The following is a 23,060-nucleotide window of genomic DNA, read 5'->3' as shown; positions in this document are numbered from 1 at the left end:
AAATAAGGTAAACGTTAAAAGAACAAACATTCAAATTTCTTTACTCATATGTAATTTTATATAAAAATAAACTTAGATTTTAAATATCCCAAAAGATTTTGCTCTCCATAAAATATATATCCTGTCAAAATTATACAAATTCAAATATGAACATGCTGCATAACAAAACCTGGAAATATAAATAAAATGTGTTCCTTTCAGCAATAACAAATCAAATCATTCAGTTGTCTTTGCTCATATGTCATTTTAGAGCTGGACGCCTGGCATCTTTTTTTGGTAACAAGTTCGTTTATGTTTGTTGTGAGGTTCTGTGTTGTGGAGATTCTCAGGATGGATTGCAGGTGCTCATCAGTGAGGTGACTCCTGTGTGCTGTTTTGTTAGTCTTTATCACTGAGAAGAGCTTCTCACACAGATATGTGCTACCAAACATGCACAAGGTTCGAGCCGCATGTAGACGGACTTTTTTTGTTCTTCAAAGTCACCAAAGCGCCGCGCAAACTCAGTGCGCCAGTTTATCAGCAAAGTGCGATTTGGGAACACCGTAGTGACGACTTGGTTTAACATTCCTTGGCAAGGGAAAGTGGGGCAAGGTGCACTGGTGCATTTGTGTCTCCCATAAAAGCAACTTCACTTGAAATCACTTTGTGATTGTGCACGGGTAAAAACGTCCGCTGAAGTGTCAGATTCTTATTTAATTCTTCTGCTTTCTGTATCTTCTGCATTGCATTCAGGTCTTTCAGCCTCACTGATGAGCACCTGCAATCCATCCTGAGAATCTCCACAACACAGAACTCCCTGATGTTTTGTCTCATAGTGCCGTCTTAGATTAAATTCTGTAATTACAGCCACATTAGCTCCACAAATGAGACACACGGGTTCAGTAAACATATACTCAGCCTCCCATCGGTTTTAAAGGCTCTATTTTCAGAATCAACTTTTCTCTTCAGCATCGTGAGCTAGCTTCGCAATAACTTGCAGCATCATAAGCTAGACTTGATTAACGCGGTAAGTGTTCGGCCAAGGCAGCTGAAGCGCTGCATTATGGGATCTGTAGTTTATTGTGTTACCAGCGCTTCATATACCCGGCCATTAATAACAATAATACAGTATATAAAATGATCTCGCTGGCGGATATAATTACACGCCGGGCGGATGTGGCCCGCGGCCCTTGAGTTTGACACATATGGACTAAATAGAACTTGAAAAGATATATTTTTTCAAATGTGATCGCGCAATTCAGATAGAGTTGACGCAAGCACTACAGCCTGCATGCCTCAATAAGTCATCCTCCCTCGCTCTTACTTTTTACCGCTCATCTAATGAATACACTGAGTATGGCTTTACCAAAACAATCATTGATGGCTAATAAAGTATCCATTATTCGAGTATGTAGATCGGGATATATATATACATATATATATACCCGCGATCGCAGCGAGAAGTAGTGTGTTAAAAAGCTAGAAAAGAAAAGGGAACATTTTAAAATAACGTAACATGACTGTCAATATACAGTATTTGTTTTGTGAGTGTTACTGAGTGTTGCTGTCATCAAGGATTTGATTATCATTATTTCTTTCAATCAGGTTCGTATTTGTAGGATGTGTTGTGTTCAAGTTACATTCCGTGTTTGTCAATCGCTGTAAAGATGACAGGTTTCATTCATCGATTCGCTTTACTGCATCAATAAACAGCTCGCTGCCTTCTTTATCTGAGACCTGACACACTGCATGCACGGGTTTTTTACACTGTCTTCCTTTAGCGGACATTGACTTTTTCCACCGTGCTTTGTTTCCGCAGTAGCTGGATTTATGAATATGCTTGTATGTATCAGACGCCTTCATATTTTTGCTGCCTTTTCAATTGTGTAATTCGGTTTTGTTCAGCCTTTGGAACTGTTGCTTTTATCTGTGCACGCGCCAGTTCACGGAGCCGCGTGTACATGCATCAAGGTTCCCAGCTGTGCTGGTGCCATCTCGCTATGTCCATGGCTGTATTTAATGTTACCTTAGTCCTTTCTCTCGCAGTTTCGCTGAGTTTGTGTCAAACACCACCCTGACCATCTCATCTTCCTCTCCATAAGCACAGTCCTTCACCCGTGAATATTTAGTGGAGTTTGCTATTGGATTGCCGCTGACGGACGGCCTTATATGGGCAGGCACTAAATTACAAACGCCAGCGAAGCCTGTCTATGAACTTAATTTAAAGTGTAGGTTTACATCGTGCTTTGTTTCAAGTAGCAGAACTCATGAATATGGTTGTATATGTCACTCGCCGCTTTTATTGTTTCGCTGCCTTCTCAATTATATAATGCATGTTTTCTTCAGCGCTTTTGGAGGTCTTCCTGGTTTTCTATGTACTGTGTGATTACGGGAGGCGTGATGATGTCACACTAAACTCCGCCCAGCGCTTCAAGCTCATCTCCATTACAGTAAATGGAGAAAACAGCTTCCAGTTATGACCATTACGCGTAGAATTTCGATATAAAACCTATATATATATATATATATATATATATATATATATATATATATACACATACATATACTTACATAGACACACACACACACACACAGATATATATATATATATATATGTTTATAGTCACTGAGTGCAAGGGAAAAATAATAAAATATAGTCTATTAGTTATTAAACAGTAAAACATTATAGTTTTAAGAAGTACAGGTACATTGAGCACTACTCGAAAGTGGTTGGGTAAAGTACATTTTAAAGACGGTATAACAGAACAGGTAAGTAGTACTAACAGCAGCTAAAATGTATATGGATCATCTCTCGTAGTTGATCCCTTTTGAAAGGCGCTACACGACGGCTGTGGTATAGAAATTACATTTTCTATGTGAACGCTCAAATTTCTGCCTCTGGTAATGTGCCTTATCGGTATTACCAGCAATTAAAGAAAATTGTTTTGTGTCCTCTCTCTTAACACTGCAAAGGCTTTGGTTTGGGATAAAATGAAAAAGGTGTAAAGAAAGGAAAGTTGCCTTTTTCTTTTATATAGTATAGAGAGATGTGTTCGTGACGCTATGATCGCCTCTTGGGGACAGTCGTGGGTCTTGTGTAGACTGGTGAGACGTCCCTGCCATTAATCGGCTGTGATGGCACTGTCCGTCGCCCACTCCTGTGCGTGTCTTCATAATCCGAGCTGAGGACCTCATAATCGATACTTGCAAAAGAAAGTGTGAATCGCCTTAATATTATTTTGCCGTGGTGTAGAAAGGGGTCCCGTGTTTGCACTTGTCTGGGCTATAGCAGCGGGGAGGATGAAAAAATTAAAAGTGCTCACTTTGACTTAAGGCAGAAGCGCAGTCAGATCTCAAAGGCCAGCACAGCTATGCACGCGTGCTGGTTGCTCACTTTTGCTGGGCAGGAGACCCCAGTTTTGCAGACACGCTCATGATATCAAAAGTCTCTTTGAGGTCATTCATATATATATATATATATATATATATATATATATATATATATATATATATATATATATATATATATATATATATATATATATATATATATATATATATATATACTGTATATATATATATATATATATATATATATATATACTGTATATATATACTGTATATATAGCAAAATACCCGCTTGCAGCGAGTAGTGTGTTAAAGAGGTAATGAAAAGAAAAGGAAACATTTTAATAATAACGTAACATGATTGACATTGTCATGAGTGTTGCTGTCATATATATGCCTGCCAAAATAAGTCACCCTCGCTTTGCTCTTACTTTTTACCGCTCATTTAATCATGGCTAGTGGCGGAAAAATTATAAAATGGAAGGAGGATGGCTTTACCAAAACAATTATTGATGGTGAATCGATTATTCATAAAGCTTGAATTGGTGATCTGTTTTTCTGTGTTAACCTCATATTTTTTCATACTTCTTCTCAAACTAAGGTGGTGCGAGGGTAAAATGAATCGCGTCGCGCTGATCAATGTAATCGGTGTACCAGGAAATCATGCATTGACAAAGCTCCCTTGCTTGTAATGCAAAGTGTGATTAAATGCATTATTTTTAACGCTATGGAGCACATGCATCAAGCATCTCAGCTGTGCTTGTGCTAAGAAAAGGAAAGATTTTAAAATAACGTAACACGATTGTCAATGTGACCTTTTGTAAGTAGTGCCTGGAGGATTCAGTGTGGAGAAACTGTAGACAGCGCGTGTATTAACTTGTGGAGTTTTCTGTATTTGGTGGCAGTCTGACGGTTTCTTCGGAAGACGGCGTTAGCCGCGGAGCTCAGCTCAGACCGAAATGAGATGAATGGGTGGGGAGATGATGACGGACTTCCGCACCCGCCTTTAACTGTCAATCCCCACAAACACAGTCTCTGAATTTGCATAAGCACACCCCTTTACCTACAATTTTAACTTGGTTACAAAGTGATCAAAACTCGCTTATATCCCGCGCCCCTCTCATTAAACTTGTATCCCACATTACCTGTGGGCATGTGAAACGCCAGGGTAGCCTGTCTATGAACTTAATTTAAAGTTTAGATTTACACCTTGCTTTCTTTCCGAGGTAGCAGCACTCATGAATATGGTAGTATATGTCACTCGCTTCTTATTGTTTCGCTGCCTTCTCAATTATATAATGCATGTTTTCTTATGCACTTTTGGAGGTCTTCCTGGTTTTCTACGCCTCTGCTGACAGTCAGTTCACGGATTACGGGGAGGCGTGATGATGTCACATGAAACTCCGCCCCCACGCCTTTCCTGCTCAACTCTATTACAGTTAATTGAGAAAATACCTTCCAGTTATGACCATTAGGCTTAGAATTTTGAAATTTAACCTGGCCAACTTTTGTAAGTAAGCTGTAAGGAATGAGCCTGCCAAATTTCAGCCTTCTACCTACACGGACGTTGGAGAATTAGTGATGAGTGAGTGAGTGAGTGAGGGCTTTGCCTTTTATTATAAAGATATATATAGCAAAATCGCAGCTTACCTAAATACTGCTTTTAAATTTTTATTAAGAAGAAAAGGAAACCTTTTAAACTGAGGAAAATTTTCCCAATAACTACCTGTTAAGGATCTCTTTGTATACCACATTGTCATTTCAGCACTCCGTTGTAATATGACCAAACTGTGCACTCAGCTTACTGTTGAGAATGCAACGATAGTTGTCCAGGAGAAAGCAATGTTGCCTCAAATTAATGGCAACCTTTTGTAGGGTCTGTCCCTGAGACTTATTGTCATCACAAAGCAGAGCCTTACTGGAAATTTGAGGCATTTGAATTGAAATGGGAGATCAGAGGGTAGAATGGTGATGCAAGGAATACATTCAGAGTGTGGCGCTGCTGTTTTTGTGTAGCTGCCTTCACACAGCTTCTCCGTTGCTTTATAAACGAACGCCGTATAAGGCCGTCTGCTTTCTCCTTGCTTCAGGGTTCTGTACTGTTTTATTGTTCATTTATTACGATTGCTATAGTTATTGTGTAGCTATTTGAGACTTACTTTACTTTACTGTTCAGGTTCCTATTTCCTTTATTTAATCCGGGCTTCGCTTTATAACGATTATAGATATTTGTTGATTCCCTTCTTTAGCTGACTGCCTGCTCATATAAGGCACTCTCTTGTGTGATTGTTGCAATGTCCATGGCTTTATTTAATGTTAGCTAAGACCCGCACTTCCAAGTTTCTTGCTACAGCAATTTTAACTCAAACAAAGTGATCCAAAGTCTCGCTTATATCTTGTGTCTTCTCATTAAACTTGTATCTCTCAATAAAATATTCGACTAAGGCATGACAAACAGCAGCGGAGCGTGTCCATAAACTTAATTTAACCTTACTGTTTACACTGCTTTGTTTCCGCAGTAGCTGCACTTATGAATAAGCTTGTATGCGTTTTTATTCAGCTCTTTGGAAGCTCTTCCTTCTTTTCTACGCACATGCTCACAGTCAGTTCACGTGATTATGTGGGAGGCGTGATAATGTGACACGCAGCTCCCCACGCCATTGAGCTAAAGTCCATTACAGTATGTGGGAGAAAAATAGGTTCCAGTTATTACCATTATGCGTAGAATTTTGAAATGAAACCTGCCCAACTTTTGTAAGTAAGCTGTAAGGAATGAGCCTGCCGAATTTCAGCCTTCTACCTACATGGGAAGTTGGAGAATTAGTGATGAGTTAGTGAGCCAGTGAGGGCTTTGCCTTTATTAGTATAGATCTATATTATTTTGCCAACAATATTACTTTAAAATAATCAAATATTGCTTCTTAAATAGTAAGTATGTTAATCAATAACCTATTTGTGTGTTATGAATCTCCATGTAGACACCCTGCAACTAAACTGTTGGCTATATTTATTTCCCAGTTGGACATTTTAAATCTTGAATTAGTCGAAATTAAAGATACAGTGGGAAGACTTGTGTCTTTCTATAATTCTTCAAGTTACACATATGTGAAAGAGTCTCTGCTCTTAGCCTTTTAGTTTGTATTTCAGTTATTTGTCTAATTTAATTGCAGCTTAAGTTTATCACAGCTATATATTTGATGTGGCAATAGGTTTATCACAGTAAGCATAAAAATGCAATTAATATTTCAGCATTAGCTTTAGGAATGTTGGATGAAAACTGGCATACCCAGGAAAAAGACGTAAGACATTAATTAACTGGATATTCTGGCTCTGTAAAGTTGTAGTGCTAAACAGGCTTCATTAGTGCCCTACCTAAGTCAAGGGTATATTAATTATATTTTAACTAAATATCTCAAATTTCTTTAACATTCACAGTATTTGTGAGTGCTCAGTTGCCTTAAGTCTGTAGAAAATTATACTCTGACAGAAATATAGTGTGGATAAAAAATCTAAAAAATACTTTTTATCTCAGTGTATTTTATCTTACAGTTTTGCAATATGAAAAGATTGTTCAAGGTTAAAAACATAGCAATGAGCTATTTGAAAGACTGCCGGATAACCTTGGTCAACATTTTATACATTTCTGTAAACAGAATAAGTTGTGACATTAAAAAAATGGCTGAAATATTATAAAAATATTTTTACGCTGTTTGACTCCCCAACCACATTTTTATCCCCCCCCATTGAGTCTGAAATTACTTTGTATTAAATTTTTGGGACCCCCACATTTCAAAAACATTTGATTTTAAGCCCTGCACTGGTTTAGAAGATTTTTATTTCCTTCATAGTTTCTTGTGTGGCAGATAGATTTTGTGTTGCTGATCTCAGAGATAACTTGTTTTTATTAAACTAGGGGCTCTGCTCCTGCTCGCTTCGCCACCCACCCCTGTGTTTGGTTTACCGCCGCTGAACGCACACTAAGGAGAACACCGAGGGATCATCTGCTGGTGAGCTGCTTGTCTCGCTGCCTGATCATTTCAAAGCCTGTACAGGTTGGTCCAGATCTAATTATGCAATTTTCATTACACTATAACTTATTAAATTCATTACATAGAAAATCACCAAAAATCCCAGACCATCAAGTGTGCTAACTGACGCACATGAAGAATCGCCGCACGAACTGGAATCGTCCCTGCGTAAATCAAAGTCATCCAGACGATCTGGATCTGCATAATTAGATCTGGACCACCCTGTACAGCAGCTGTCCTTTTGCCACTTCGTGTCTCTGCTGCTCGCGTTATAGAGGGAAGAGAGGGAAGGAAGGGCGGAAGGATAGGGTGGATGAATGCACGCAAAGGAGAAACGGTCGGATCATCTGCTGGCTTTCTGCTGCTGGTGCTTTTCTTTGTCATTGTTGTAAGAGCTGGGAGCACATGATTCGTGTCTGTCAAAAGCAATCCAACAACTGCTAGGTTAGATGTTCGTGGACTTGTTTTAAATGATGGGTCACTGCCGTGTCTCGTGTGACGTTGTAAAAACAATACTTGTCCTTTATTTCCGTGCCGGTGTGGTTAAATCTCTTTCGCAGGACGTATAACGCTGTTCGCATTTTGAAGGGGGTGTAGCTGAACGCATGCTAAGGAGATGCCATTGGATCATCTGCTGTCTTTCTGTTGCTGCTATCGCTCTGCCCGTCGATCATTTTAAAGCCTGTACAGCCACTGTCCTTTTTGCCAGTTTGTGTCTCTGCCACGGGACTTCAAGTTTTCTACCGAGAAGATCACGTCTGGTCTCCCTAGTGTTGCTTCCCCAAGATTTTATTTTATAATAGAGAGATAAATTATGAAATTTTCAAATCGAGGTGTGTCACATAGTCATCAGGGTTAGCTGCATGGAAGTAACTCATGATGTTTTTCATAATCATTATATTTTAACCAATGCAGTTTATATGAGAGACTACGTTAGCTAAAATACCGCAAGAAAATCTGTCTGATCATGTGTGCTTGGGCACACCCAGGCATGCTCAAGTGCGCCTTCAAGACTATGACTTGTTTCCATGGCAATGCAACCCTATATATACCTAGCAATAGCATTGAGTAGCTGCTGCAGTCTTTCTAACTGATGTCTGTGTCATTACATTAGAAATAAAACTGTTATTTTTGAAATGTTGCGCCGTTGTCGCAATACCAGTGACACATTTCGTTAATATCCGTGGTCAGCTCACTTTCAAAGCACAGAAACAGAGAATGACAGCACTCATAAAAAAGCCATATGAGTTATAGTTTGGTTGCAAAATTTGTGACCAGGACAAAGTATGAGCTCATAATTGTTGTGTATCTTGGCCTACCAGTCTGCTAGCTTGACTGAAAGGGCTTATATTTCCTGCCATTTACCATCCCAATTATATGAAAGGAGCAGAAGAATCCTGTAACTGATTGTTACTTCTGCATGATGATGTCTTAGGATTTTCTTCCAAGAAGAAGAAGTCTGAGTACTTAAACCTTGCCTCTGTAATGAGACCAGTGCAACACAACAAAAGTTTTCCTGCTTCAAAACCGCCAAAGTTGTGGACGCTGGAGGATGAGAACAAGTAGGCAGATATGGACGAGCCAATGCAGATGGAAGCTGCTGCAGTTACTGACGATCCAGATTTTGACACATCAACATCCAGTGATTCTCATTGAATTTCCCAGACAGAACTCAATGATGTTGTCAGAGATTTGGATTTATTGAAGAGTCCAGCAGAACTACTTGTATCAAGGTTGCAAGAATGGATCCTGTTGTCACCAGGTGCAAAAATTTCACTATTTGTCCACCACTTTGACAAAATTCTTTAGACAAGTCCGACTTTCTTCCAATGACATTAATGGATTGCTTTTTGCTGATTTGACGGAATTGCAACTGTTTATTGACTCATCATTAAATTTGCATGCTGTTTTGCTGCACACTGGTGATACCTATTTTTCCATGCCCGTCAGACATGCCGCTCATAAGAAGGAGTGTATGAGAACATGCAGAAGCTGCTAAAACACATTTAGTACTTTAGGTACAAGTGGAATATATTCAGTGATCTGAAGGTGGTTGCAGTTTAACTCTGCAGCTTGGATACACCAAGTACAGTCAACCCTCGCTTATCGCGTTAATCCGTTCCAGACTCTGCCGCGATAAATGAATTTCCAAAGTAGGATTCTTTATTTATAAATCAATATTTTCGCAGTTAGAGCATAGAAAACCTGTTTACGACCTTCTAAATACAGTAATCCTTCCTTGATCGCTGGGTTATGCTCCAGAACCCCTCATAGGTGAAAAATCCATGGCGTAGAAACCATATGTTTGTATGGTTATTTTTATATATTTTAAGCCCTTATAAACTCTCCCACACTGTTAACATTATTAGAGCCCTCTAGACATGAAATAACACCCTTTAGTCAAACGCTTAAACTGTGCTTCATTACAAGACAGAGATGGCAGTTCTTTCTCACAATTAAAAGAATGCAAACATATCTTATCTTCAAAGGAGCACCGTGAAAGAGCAGATAATGTCAGAGAGTGCGCTCCTAAGAAAAGCAAACAATCAAAAAATCAATACGTAAGTATACAGAAGCACCGCTGATAAAGCAGCATTTTGTAGAGGAGCGCCCTATCTTCTAGGCAAACAGCCACTGTGTAAACAGCCCTCTGCTCACACCCTCCGCCAGGCAGAGAGAGTGAGAGAGACAGAGAGAAGCAAACAAAACAAGCGCCAGCAGGAAGCATATCTTATAGCATTGAGGAGTTTTAGTTAATATGTAATGCATGCTCTGATTGGGTAGCTTCTAAGCCATCCGCCAATAGCGCCCCTTGTATGAAATCAACTGGGCAATCAAACTGAGGAAGCATGTAACCTAAATTAAAAGACCCATTGTCCAGAAAGCGGCAACCAGCGAAATCCATGATATATATTTAGATGTGCTTACATTTAAAATCCACGATAGAGTGAAGTCACAAAAGTCGGCGATATAGCGAGGGATTACTGTATTGTTGACAGCCGAAAGCAAGGAAATTGGTTCCAGGGCAAAAGAATGTTGCACATGATCATGATCCGAAGAGCATATTTTATTCACCTGTGCACATCAAACTTGGGTTAATGAAAACCTTTAAGGCAACGAACAAGCAAAGTTCGCTCCGTTAGTGACAAACCATAGTGAAAGGTTTCACCAAGACATTGTGAACAAGGGAGAAATGCTACCAGGGAAAGTGGAGACAGTCTATGCTGGGAGACTATTGTTGGATACTGATACACGAAGCATTGGACAGTGACTATAAATGAAAATCTGTGACGAAACATGTCTAGTTTTCTCTTGTTACTTGCATTGCAATATCGCAGCATAGGCCTTCCAGAAAGGCTGTATTCGTATATTAAGGTCCTCAAAAATGTGCCAGTTAATCACTGGAGGTTTATGGATAAATTCTGTGTTACAGGGGCTTTTGGATAGACAATAGTTTTACTGTAAATCAACCATCTGAATGAACATCATCATTGAAATCGAATGTATTGTGCTAAGTTTTATTATCTATGTGTAACTAGTAGAGGCACAGATAGAACTGATCTCGAGGTTTGCTCAATTTATAAATGTCATGAATTTAAGTTCTTTCATTGACATCCAAGAAGAGAAACCAGTGCTGAGGTGGAAGGACCATGCATCAAAGCTACCTCATCTTACCAAGATTGCTGGGAAGCCTTTATGCATTTCAGCAACTGGTATACCATCAGAGAGACTGTTCAATACCAGGTGGGGATATTGTCTCTCCTTAGAAGTCACAGATTAAACTAGACAAAGCATATGTTTACATTTTCACATCAGCTCATTTGGAAGATCATGCCACTTTGTCTTTTATGAAAAGATTAAAATCACTGCTGCTCATTTGATTTGTTTACATTTGCTATCTTTTGATGTTAGCAGTTGCATATTTGAATTGTTTGTTTTAGTGTTTTGCTATTGATAAAATTTTCATTTTATATATTTACTTGTGGTTATTGCATACGGAACATAAATGCTGTTTATGTGAGTAATTTTTAATTTGACTCTTATAACTTCTGACATTAAACCAAATAGTTTAAAACATCTGTGACTTTTTGTTTTTTAAATAACAGTTTCAAACATGTTATGTTTCAATATAAAATATGGTGAAATGATTTGAATGTGTTTTAATGGTGATGGGAACTTTATCGTCCCACCCCTAATTACATGTATAATTTGAATTTCTCACTTATGTAATATTTTTTCTGTTTTACATTATGTTGAATTCTTTATCTATTTACCTTTAAATTTACAGTATCTTCACCAGAGAAGTGTCAATTAAGTTATAGATAATCTAACATTCAGTACTTCAGTTTTGGGGAATAAATATTTAAAATTAACGTGAATTTTACAGATTTCTGGTTGAGACTTTGAAACTGCATTTCATATTTTAGAGCAGCGGACTGGAAGTTGGAACAACCTGACTGGAAGGGCCGAATGAGAGTTACTGCAAGAGGAAAAGTGGCATTTATTAAACTGGAAGACAAATCTTCAGGTATACCATTTAAGAAATTGTTTGGGGGTTTGTAATGTATTTTGGTATGAGTTAATATTCATCACAATGACATTCTTGGTGAACAGGTGGCACAGTGGTAGTGCTGCTGCTTTGCAGTAAGGAGACTGTGGAAGATTGTGGGTTCGCTTCCCGGTTCCTCCCTGTGTGGATAGCGCTTTGAGTACTGAGAAAAGCGCTATACAAATGTAATGAATTATTATAGATTGCACATGTGCAGTGTTAGTTTGCTTCAGTGCATGCCATTGCCCCCCGTAAAATACAAAAATTGTTTATCTATGGTATGCTAACTTGTCACAGTCAAAATCCTTACATAGTACATACATTAAAATCATAATGTTTCTGAAATAGGTAGACATCTTTTGCTTCTAAATTATTAATAAAATATTCGATTTGTTTATTCTTCTCAGAGTACTAGGGTGTTGTACCGTGTAAGCCATTATGGATTTAGTGGGAAGTTAAGCAGAATGACACCTTTTTATTGGCTAACTAGAAAGATTAGAATATGCAAGCTTTCGAGGCAACTCGGGGCCCCTTCAGGGAAGTTGTAAGAAGGGCCTAAAAAAGGATCCTGAGTTGCCTCTAAAGCTTGCATATTGTGATATTTTTAGTTGGCCAATAAAAGGTGTCATTTTGCTTAACTTCTCAGAGTACAAAATCAGAAAGTATGTAGAGATTTACAGTTGTAATATGGTTAACACTGCACAATTGTACATCATTAACACATCAGAGTGAACAAATAGTAAAGCAATTGGCAATGGGTCAGAGCGCAAGAACAATTTAACATACTTTCTGAAGGAAATGTACCTCTTGTATGGAAAGACTTTTTATTATTTAATCACCATTTACTGGTAATCACCTTTTTGGTATCAAGACACTGATATTGCATGTATCCGTGTCTTTAAAGTGTATATCTGTATTAATTTTGATATCAATATTTTGAATTTGGATATTGAACACAACATTTACAGTTAGCATGACAGACACATCTTAATCAGTTGTGAGAGTGAATTATTTAAATGTTTTTTTTATGCTGATATGGCACTTTTAAAAATTGTTTCAGGAAATATTTAAAATTTGATATCTGCTTTTAAAAGTTGAAAATCAATTTCTTGTCCAGTGTCTTTTTTTTTTAATTTGTAGTCAAATTTCATCATTTGATCTCAATTTTAGGAATATCAACTTTGAAAACGAATAATGAAATGTTTATCAAAATTAGAGCATGGGTAATAAACTTTACATCTCATGTACTGTTGAAATGTTTACCTGCTTTACACTCAATTACTACATTATTCAATTTTGTAATTGAGGATATAACATTTTTAAAACCTGGTATCCAGTTTCTAACGGTTGATATTAAATTATAAAATGCTGGTGATAATTTTCAGAGCTGGCTATCAAAGATTAGCCCCTGATACATATTATTGAATGCAACCATGATGTTGAGTTACTAAACCCTGATGTCAGTTTTTAAAATGTTGATATTAAAATACAGAAACTTTAATATCAAATTGTGAAACGGGGTGGAATCCAAGGCCAAATTTCATCTTCTTAACATTAGTTCCATTTGCCTGGAGCATTAGCATAACTAGTGCATTTGCAAATGTAGCTTTACATACAGAAGTATTAACACATTAGGTGTACATGTGTATACATTGTTACATAAAACAGATGTTATTGTGAAAGGTTGTACAGAATTGATTGTATGAATAAGAACTTCCAGTGAAATTGTTCATCGCACCTTTAGAAAGCAGTTATTGTGGAAACTAAAAATGTAGAGATTATTTTCAGGAATATGTGATCTTACTGAAGTGTCTGTCGCTGCATGTGGAAACAAAATTTGCTGCTATACTGTTAACAGACTCACAGATTGCAGTATCGCCACATTTTTCTTCGTTATTTTGAACCTACTATGACATCATACCCATTGAAACATTTCTGTAACAATTCAATATTTTATTGTTCATTGATGGAGAGATTTTTTATAGGAAGTAAACTGCCTTAAAATATTGATATCCAATAGTCTACAGTTTATGTTGAGGACAGATGCACCTTTTAAGGGGGCACCGCAGTGTGACACTTTTACTCAATTGGTTGAAGTGATTGTCCATCTTGCAAGCTTTAAAGACTGCATGCATTACCAAAGTAAAAAAAAAAAAATTGGTTTCAAAATCCTAGGCATTGATATCAAAATCCAAGTGTAGCTATCAACCACTGAACAATCCAATAATAAATTTCAAAAGCCTTATATCAGATTTGAAAGCAATGATGCCAAATTTAAGAAATAATATTGGCATTTTAAATGTTCACTTCCCCAAAAAAGCTTAAATGCTAAAACAACTTGCTATACTTGTGTGCCGATAGTCTTTTGTAAGGTGAACATGTCTTTTGACCTATAGCAGCTGACCACCCCACCCTTTTAAGGTATTGTTTAATCTCATAAATACTGATTGTCCGGGATGTTATGATCAAAATCCCAATATTCATTGTTGTAAGTTGCAATCTGAAATGCATAATTGACCACTCTAATAATAAAACTCTTCAGTTAGAGGATTTTTGAAATTAGCCCTACAGTTATTTGGAAATGATATAGAGACTTGAGGACAGAAGTTATGATAATCCACGTAAGGCTAATCATGGCAGTGTTTTGAATTGAAGGAAAGATAGAAATGTAATGATTTAAACATTCTTTAATTGAAGCATTGGCTTTGTCAAGTCTACTTAATATACAGTGCATCCGGAAAGTATTCACAGCGCATCACTTTTTCCACATTTTGTTATGTTACAGCCTTATCCTGACTAGTCTCCCAGTTCCTGTTACTGAAAAACATCCCCACAGCATGATGCTGCCACCTCCATGCTTCACTGTAGGGATGGTGCCTGGTTTCCTCCAAACGTGACGTCTGGCATTACACCAAAGAGTTCAATCTTTGTCTCATCAGACCAGAGAATTTTGTTTATCATGGTCTGAGAGTCCTTCAGGTGCATTTTGGCAAACTGCAGACGGGCTGCCATGTGCCTTTTACTAAGGAGTGGCTTCAGTCTGGCCACTCTACCATACAGTGGGTACAGAAAGTATTCAGACCCCCTTCAATTTTTCACTCTTTGTTATATTGCAGCCATTTGCTAAAATCATTTAAATTAATTTTTTCCCTCATTAATGTACACACAGCACCCCATATTGACAGACAAAAAAAATTATTTTTGAAATTGTTGCGGATTTATTAAAAAAGAAAAACTGAAATAGCACATGGTCCTAAGTATTCAGGCCCTTTGCTCAGTATTTAGTAGAAGCACCCTTTTGTGCTAATACAGCCATGAGTACAGGATGCACCTGAGCTCAATTTTGAGCTTCATGGCAAAGGCTGTGAATACTTATGTACATGTGCTTTCTCAATTTTTTTATTTTTTAAAAATTTTCAAAAACCTCAAGTAAACTTTTTTCAAGTTGTCATAATGGGGTGTTGTGTGTAGAATTCTGAGGAAAAAAATTAATTTAATCCATTTTGTAATAAGGCTGTAACATAACAAAATGGGGAAAAAGTGATGCGATGTGAATACTTTCCGGATGCACTGTAAATGCATGGGTTTACTTATTTGCATCCTTCATAGTGATGTCTTTTCTCTGTATTTGTTATGAGGCTTTGGATACTGCACAATTCTAATAAAAGGTAGATGCTACATTCTCACCAAACAAATTTGTATTTTGTCTACATTTTAAAGCAAGTAATTATTATTAACCTAGTGTTTTAACTTGAGGCAAAGTTTTAAGAAGCCTTACTCTGTGATAGTGATAAATCAAGTGGAGTCTCATCTGCACACAAATGCGACTTAGTTCATATGCAGAGAAATTGAGTAGTTTTTTGTATCTTCCAGCAGTATCAATATAAAGCAAGTGCTGAGGCATACCATGAATTGTATACATTAAGAGCGTAATTATGAAGTGCAATCATCACGTTTCTGTATATACTGAAATCAGAGTATGAATTAAGCAATTAAAGCACATTATCTTAGAGTCCAACTTTTACTTTGTGTAGTGAATACTGTCAAAAGCTACATCTAAATCTAAATATCATTTCCTAAATTGAAAGATATCAGAAAGTCATTAAGGCTGTTCTATAGTGCAAAATGCAGAATGAAACTGTTTGAAAAGGTTACATTGATTAGGTTTAGACTGAACCTGTAAGGCTAGTACTTGTTCCAATGCATCATACTAAAAGAAATGTTGGAAAAGACTGACTTTGTCTAGGAAATATGACCAGATTATCTTTAAAAATCAAAGAATTTCTTGTTTGTTTGTAAAAGTTAATTTTAGAATTTACTTTGAAATCTGAAGTTTTTTATATTTTCTGTTTTATTATTACAAAAGAGCTAATGTTAGAAGTGATGCTGCATAAAGAGGTAGAGATAGTCAGTTATATAAATGATCCTTCTCTATTAGTTTAGAAGAGGACATTAAAGGTAATGCTTGGTAAACTTGTTTTGCGTATGTTTAATTTCAAAATTATTTTATTCGCCATATACAGGTTTGTTTGTTTGTTATATATATATATATATATAGGAATTTGGCTTTTTTTCGCATACCCAAACTTACTCTCCAGATGCACACCGGGTTTTGTGGTCAGAGTTCAGGGTCAACTATTTGTACAGTGCCCCAGGAGCAATTACAGGGCAAGGACCTTGCTCAATGGCCCGATGGAGTAGCATTCCTTCTGTCATTGCCAGGATCTGAACCGGCAACCTTTGAGTTACCAGTCCTGATCCTTGAGTCAGAGAGCCACCACTGTCTCTTCTCTCTTTGTAGGTGAACTGTTTGCTCAAGCACCAGTTGATCAATACCCTGGTATTGCTGTGGAGACTGTTAGTGATTCCAGTCGATATTTTGTTATTCGAATTCAGGATGGAAATGGTGGGTGTATAATTTTACACACTTTATTTTTATAACATGCAATATTTGTTTTATAGTATGCTATTAATCATATAAATGAAACTGGCTACATTTAATTATAATACAGCTATATTTGTGAAAATAATTAAGTTAATTCTGTTTATTGAGTCTATCATATAAAATAGTGACATTAAGAGGTGTTGATTGTTTTACTGATATAAACAAATTACTCTTCAATACGTTTTGAACAGAAGAATGCCTTGCTGTTAAGCAAATGGCATAAACAAATAGAATAATTATTAAAATTTGCTACCACAATGTTCATGTGTTTGAAGTACAGCCTACATTACAAGCATGTCTGATTTTTAACTTCTATGAGGCTTTCACTCTAGTTAGTGAATCAGTGGTTTTGTGTAGATGTCACATTCATTTTTTCAAGTCAAGTGAGGTTTTAAATGTTATAAAATAAATGAACAGGAGAGTGAAAGGGTTGGACATCCAGGCAGAAATCCACATTTATTAAAGAATTATTGGTGGATGTTCAAAAGCACACTGTCCGTGGCAAGTCTCTTGTTTATAAAGGCTGCACCAGTGTGTAGAAATGGGCATATATCAAACTTCGACTTCCAACTGCAAAATAAATGTACAGCCATATCAATCTTGTGGTTTTAGCTGTGACACCACCATGTACCTTTTAAATTGGTCCATGTAAACCCAGAAAAATGATCACATTCCTGACTGTGTAAAATATTTGTTTAAAGAATGATTGTATTCATTAATGTATCTTCATCAATAATTCCAACATTTCAACAAATTGTTGCTGCCACAGATCCACTGACAGTGTCGTTCTGTTTACCCCCAAACCCCAGAAGAAGGCAAAGTTGTAAAATTGGTGGAATATTATTCTCTTCTAAATAACAATTCAATATTATGTTGTTCATTGATGGAGAGATTTTTTATAAGAAGTAAACTGCCTTAAAATATGGATATCCATTAGTCTACAGTTTATGTTGAGGGCAGATGCACCTTTTAAGGGGCACCGCAGTGTGACACTTTTATTCAGTTGGTTGAAGTGACTGTCCATCTTGCAAGCTTTAAAACTGCATGCATTACCAAAGTAAAAAATATTGATTTCAAAATCCTAGGCATTGATATCAAAAATCCAAGTCTAGCTATCAACCACTGAACAATCCAATAATAAATTTCAAAAGTCTTGTATCAGATTTAAAAGCAATGATGCCAAATTTAAGAAATAATATTGGCATTTTAAATGTTCACTTCCCAAAAAAGCTTAAATGCTAAAACAACTTGCTATACTTGTGTGCCGACAGTCTTTTGTAAGGTGAACGTGTTAATTGACCACTCTAATAATAAAACTCTTCAGTTAGAGGATTTTTAAAGTTAGCCCTACAGTTATTTGGAAATGATATAGAGTCTTGAGGACAGAAGTTATGATAATCCACGCAAGGATAATCATGGCAGTGTTTTGAATTGAAGGAAAGAGAGAAATTTAATGATTTAAACATTCTTTAGTTGAAGCATTGCTTTTGTCAAGTCTACTTAATATAAATGCATGGGTTTACTTATTTGCATCCTTCATAGTAATGTCTTTTCTCTGTATTTGTTATGAGGCTTTGGATACTGCACAATTATAAGTGCTAAAAGGTAGATGCTACATTCTCACCAACCAACCAAATTTGTATTTTGTCTACATTTTAAAGCAAGTAATTATTATTAAGCTAGGGTTTTAACTTGAGACAACGTTTTAAGAAGCCTTACTGTGTGATAGTGATAAATCAAGTGGAGTCTCATCTGCACACAAATGCTACTTAGTTCATATGTAGAGAAATTGAATATTTAGTTTTTATTTCCTCTATCTTCTAGCAGCATCATATTAAGCAAATGCTGAGGCATACCATGTATTGTATACATTAAGAGTGTAATTATGAAGTGCAATCATCACATTTCTGTATATACTGAAATCAATCGAGCATGAATTAAGCAATTAAAGCACAGTATCTTAGAGTCAAACTTTTATATTGTGTGGTGACTGTCAAAAGCTACATCTAAATCTAAATAACATTTCCTACATTGGAAGATATCAGAATGTCATTAAGGCTGTTCTATAGTGCAAAATGCAGAATGAAACTGTTTGAAAAGGCTAAATGGATTAGGTTTAGACTGAACCTGTAAGGCTAGTACTTGTTTCAATGCATCAGATAAAAGAAATGTTGTAAATGACTAACTTTGTCTAGGGAATATGACCAGATTATCTTTAAAATCAAGCAAAGAATTTCTTGTTTAGTTGTAAAAGTTAATTTTATAATTTACTTTGAAATCTTAATATTTTCTGTTTTATTATTACAAAAGAGCTAATGTTAGAAGTGATGCTGTATAAAGAGGTAGAGATAGTTATAAATGATCCTTCTCTATTAGTTTAGAAGAGGACATTAAAGGTAATGCTTGGTAAACTTGTTTTATGTATGTTTAATTTAAAATTATATATATTAGAATTTGTCTTTTTCGCATACCCCAACTTATTCTCCAGATGCACACAGGGTTTTGGGGTCAGAGCTCAGGGTCAACTATTTATACAGTGCCCCAGGAGCAATTACAGGACAAGGACCTTGCTCAAGGGCCCAATGGAGTAGCATTCCTTCTGTCACTGCCAGGATCTGAACTGGCAACCTTCGAGTTACCAGTCCTGATCCTGAGTCAGAGAGCCACCACTGTCTCTTGTCTCTTTGTAGGTGAACTGTTTGCTCAAGCACCAGTTGATCAATACCCTGGTATTGCTGTGGAGACTGTCAGTGATTCCAGTCGATATTTTGTTATTCAATTCAGGATGGAAATGGTGGGTGTATAATTTTACACACTTTATTTTTATTACATGCAATATTTGTTTTATAGTTTGCTATTAATCATATCAATGAAACTGGCTACATTTAATTGTAATACAGCTATATTTGTGAAAATGTTAATTCTGTTTGAGTTTATTGAGTCTATCATATAAAATAGTGACATTAAGAGGTGATGATTGTTTTACTGATATAAACAAATTACTGATCAATATGTTTTAAACAGAAGAATGCATGCTGTTAAGCAAATGGCCTAAACAAATAGAAGAATTAAGAAAATTTGCTACCATAATGTTCATGTGTTTGAAGTACAGCCTACATTACAAGCATGTCTGATTTTTAACTTCTATGAGGCTTTCACTCTAGTTAGTGAATCAGTGGTTTTGTGTAGATGTCACATTCCTTTTTCAAGTCAAGTGAGGTTTTAAATGTTATAAAATAAATGAACAGGAGAGTGAAAGGGTTGGACATCCAGGCAGAAATCCACATTTATTAAAGAATTATTGGTGGATGTTCAAAAGCACACTGTCCATGGCAAGTCTCTCATTTATAAAGGCTGCACCAGTGTCTAGAATCGGCATATATCAAACTTCGCCTTCCACATTAGTGACTTCCAACTGCAAAATAAATGTACAGCCATATCAATCTTATGGTTTAAGCTGTGACCCCATAATGTACCTTTTAAACTGGTCCATGTAAACCCAGAAAGATGATCACATTCCTGACTCTGTAAATATTTGTTTAAAGAACGATTGTATTGATTAATGTATCTTCATCAATAATCCCAACAATTCAACAAATTGTTGCTGCCACTGATTCACTGACAGTGTCGTTCTGTTCACCCCGAACCCCAGAAGAAGGCAAAGTTGTAAAATTGGTGGAATATTATTCTCTTCTAAATAAAAAAAAACATTCTAATGTCAGTGTGTAATATCCTAGCCCCCACAGCAGAGCCAAGATTCTGGGTTCCCCCAGAATCTAAGGTGAAATGTATGCTTTCGTTAAAGTGGTATGATCTAGTGCCTAAGTAGTATGACACCCCTTGCCAGCAGCCCCTGGTCTTATCTGTTGTTGGGGCATCTTGTATTTCATAAACTGAGGATGAACCAGTAGTAAGTGAGGAGACAGACAACATTTTAAAAATATGAAAAAGTGCATTGTGTTTATTTAAAAGAACAAAGAATTCAAGCGCCTGCAGTGTTTCATAGAACAAGTGTCCTGAGATGAATAAATAGTTAAATCATCTTCATTTAAAACACAGGCCATATAAAACAGTCACTTCCCAGAGAAGTAAGTAAAATCTGTGCATTTATAAAAAAAAAAACACTAGTCCACATCGAAAGGACGGTACTGACCTGGAGTGTGTCACATTTCAGTTCCTTCTGGGAGATTGGGTAAGACCCAGGCAACTTGCACACAACTACAATTGTTTCAAGCCAACTCGCATAGCAGCAGCTTCTTTTGGCTTTGCACACAGCTCTTCCCTTTCCCTCTGGACCATTCCTTTAGTCCCACCAGCTACCTTCTGCCTTTGTTGCTCCCTTATTTAATCTCAAGTACCTACTTTTCTTAGTTGGTTAATGCTTCACTCTCTCTCGCCTCCATTGGAAATCTGCACAGAATTCTAGCCATGCTTCATCGAACTCAACCTTTGTCTAGTGTGTGCTCACTTGCTCCCTTCTCAATTTCCATTTTTCCTAATTTTTTTAATTCTTTCTTACTTTTTCCTTTTTTTATCTGCATGGCCAGCCCCAGCAGATGCTGTGTAGTCTCCATGCATTTTAATGGAAATTAACTCTTTATGGCAAGTGCATGTGTGTGCCTACATCAGTTAACCAAAGGGGTTAACTTACTGAAAAAACAAAACAAAAAGCAATTAATAAATTAAACCTCAAAAATATCCCACTGTGACATACCCTACCACAAGGATGGAGAAGAACAATACATCCAACAATGGAAAGAATTAACTCTAACATTTTCATCACTATAACCCACATTTTGTAAAACCTTGTCCATTCTTCATTTGTATTTTTAAGTTGTGTAGATTCAACCAACAATGCTATATACAATATATACTTATTCAGAAATCATAAGATATTTAGTCTATGCTTCACAATGCTTGTTTTGCTTTTTTTAGGGCGAAGTGCATTTATTGGAATTGGATTTAGTGATAGAGGAGATGCTTTTGATTTCAACGTGGCATTGCAGGACCATTTCAAGTATGTTGTATTAAATATCTTATTATGGAACAGTTTTTTCATCTAAAGTGTTGGATAAAATTGATTTTTACAACTCAAATTTTACTCAAAAAATGCAACCTTTGTGAGAAATTTCAGTTTGGCTTTTTCCCTGGTCACTCTATAGAAGCAGCTTTAAGTCAGGTTGTAGTCAATATTCTAATCTACTACTGCAAGAAATGCCACTGTTAAGTTGTAGAGTTTGATATGTATGTGTGCACAGCATTGTCTGTGTTTATATTTAAAGAAAAAATGTAGCATTTGGTTCAACAGAATTTAGTTCATTAGAGTTACAGGTGCACACATATACCATAACATTAACAAAACCATTGCAACAATACAATGTAACAAAACCAAAGATGCAGTGCTATGGAGTTACTCAAGTCTACTTAAAGTCTACACATTAAAGTTTGTAGCACTTGATATTTTAGTCTCTTTGTTAAGACTGCACTCTTATTGGTATTAACAATCAGAATGGAGCAGGACAGGATTAGTACATCATAGCATCTGGTGGGCACCCTTATTCCTTGAGGTTTCATTGATGAGCCCAGGACATCTCGAAAGGGCTGCCTCTACTGTTAGTTTAGTGTACTTCAAGTTCTTCCTCTCATGTGATTCTTCAACGCCTTCCTCCCATGACACCGTAAGTACAATGTATACCAGCTTGGCTCAGTGTTGTAACCATTATCTTTGATGGAAAAAATTCCATCCTTTGGTGTTATAGGCCTCTCTCGGAGCTGGCCTGCTGGTACAGACTTTTGAAGGAGAGCCTTGGCCTTATGTTTGTATTGACTGGCCTCGGCTTCAGAATTGATGCCAGCTGCCCAAGTACTTGGTTAAGCATCCTGTTAAAATGTGCTTCAGTGATGTAGGTACTTGACACTTAGGGGTATGCATGATTTTCTCCCCGCGATTTATTCAGGCTCTCTGGAGGAGGAAGAATATTGTAAGGGACACAACACAATACTCAGAATGTCTTCTCTCACCTCTAGTGATGTGGAATTAAAAATGGGCTTCTTAATGCCCATGGCAAGAAACCACAGGTAAAATAGCAGTGAAGGCAAACTGTTCTTCTACTCCGTGTAATTAATAATACCTTAAGCAGATGCAAAGGCAGAAGTACTAAAGTACTAAAGACTGTTGTAGCTGCAGCAGTTTTAATAAAATGGTCCATAT

The 23,060-nt window shown here is 36.7% G+C and overlaps 1 protein-coding gene across 1 annotated transcript in view; it reads left to right on the top strand.

Annotated features, from left to right (window-relative positions):
- Positions 1-23,060, top strand: part of necap1 (NECAP endocytosis associated 1) — a 56,739-nt gene that overhangs the window by 18,628 nt on the left and 15,051 nt on the right. Inside the window, exons 2-4 of the mRNA XM_039763819.1 lie at positions 11,783-11,883; positions 16,706-16,810; positions 21,785-21,866. Coding sequence (XP_039619753.1) covers positions 11,783-11,883; positions 16,706-16,810; positions 21,785-21,866 — 288 coding nt within the window. The remainder of the gene's footprint in view (positions 1-11,782; positions 11,884-16,705; positions 16,811-21,784; positions 21,867-23,060) is intronic.

Source organism: Polypterus senegalus, chromosome 9 (assembly GCF_016835505.1).
Source record: "Polypterus senegalus isolate Bchr_013 chromosome 9, ASM1683550v1, whole genome shotgun sequence".
Lineage (NCBI taxonomy): Eukaryota > Metazoa > Chordata > Cladistia > Polypteriformes > Polypteridae > Polypterus > Polypterus senegalus.
Note: the sequence above shows the minus strand (reverse complement) of the source record. Positions and strands in the feature narration are given on the sequence as shown.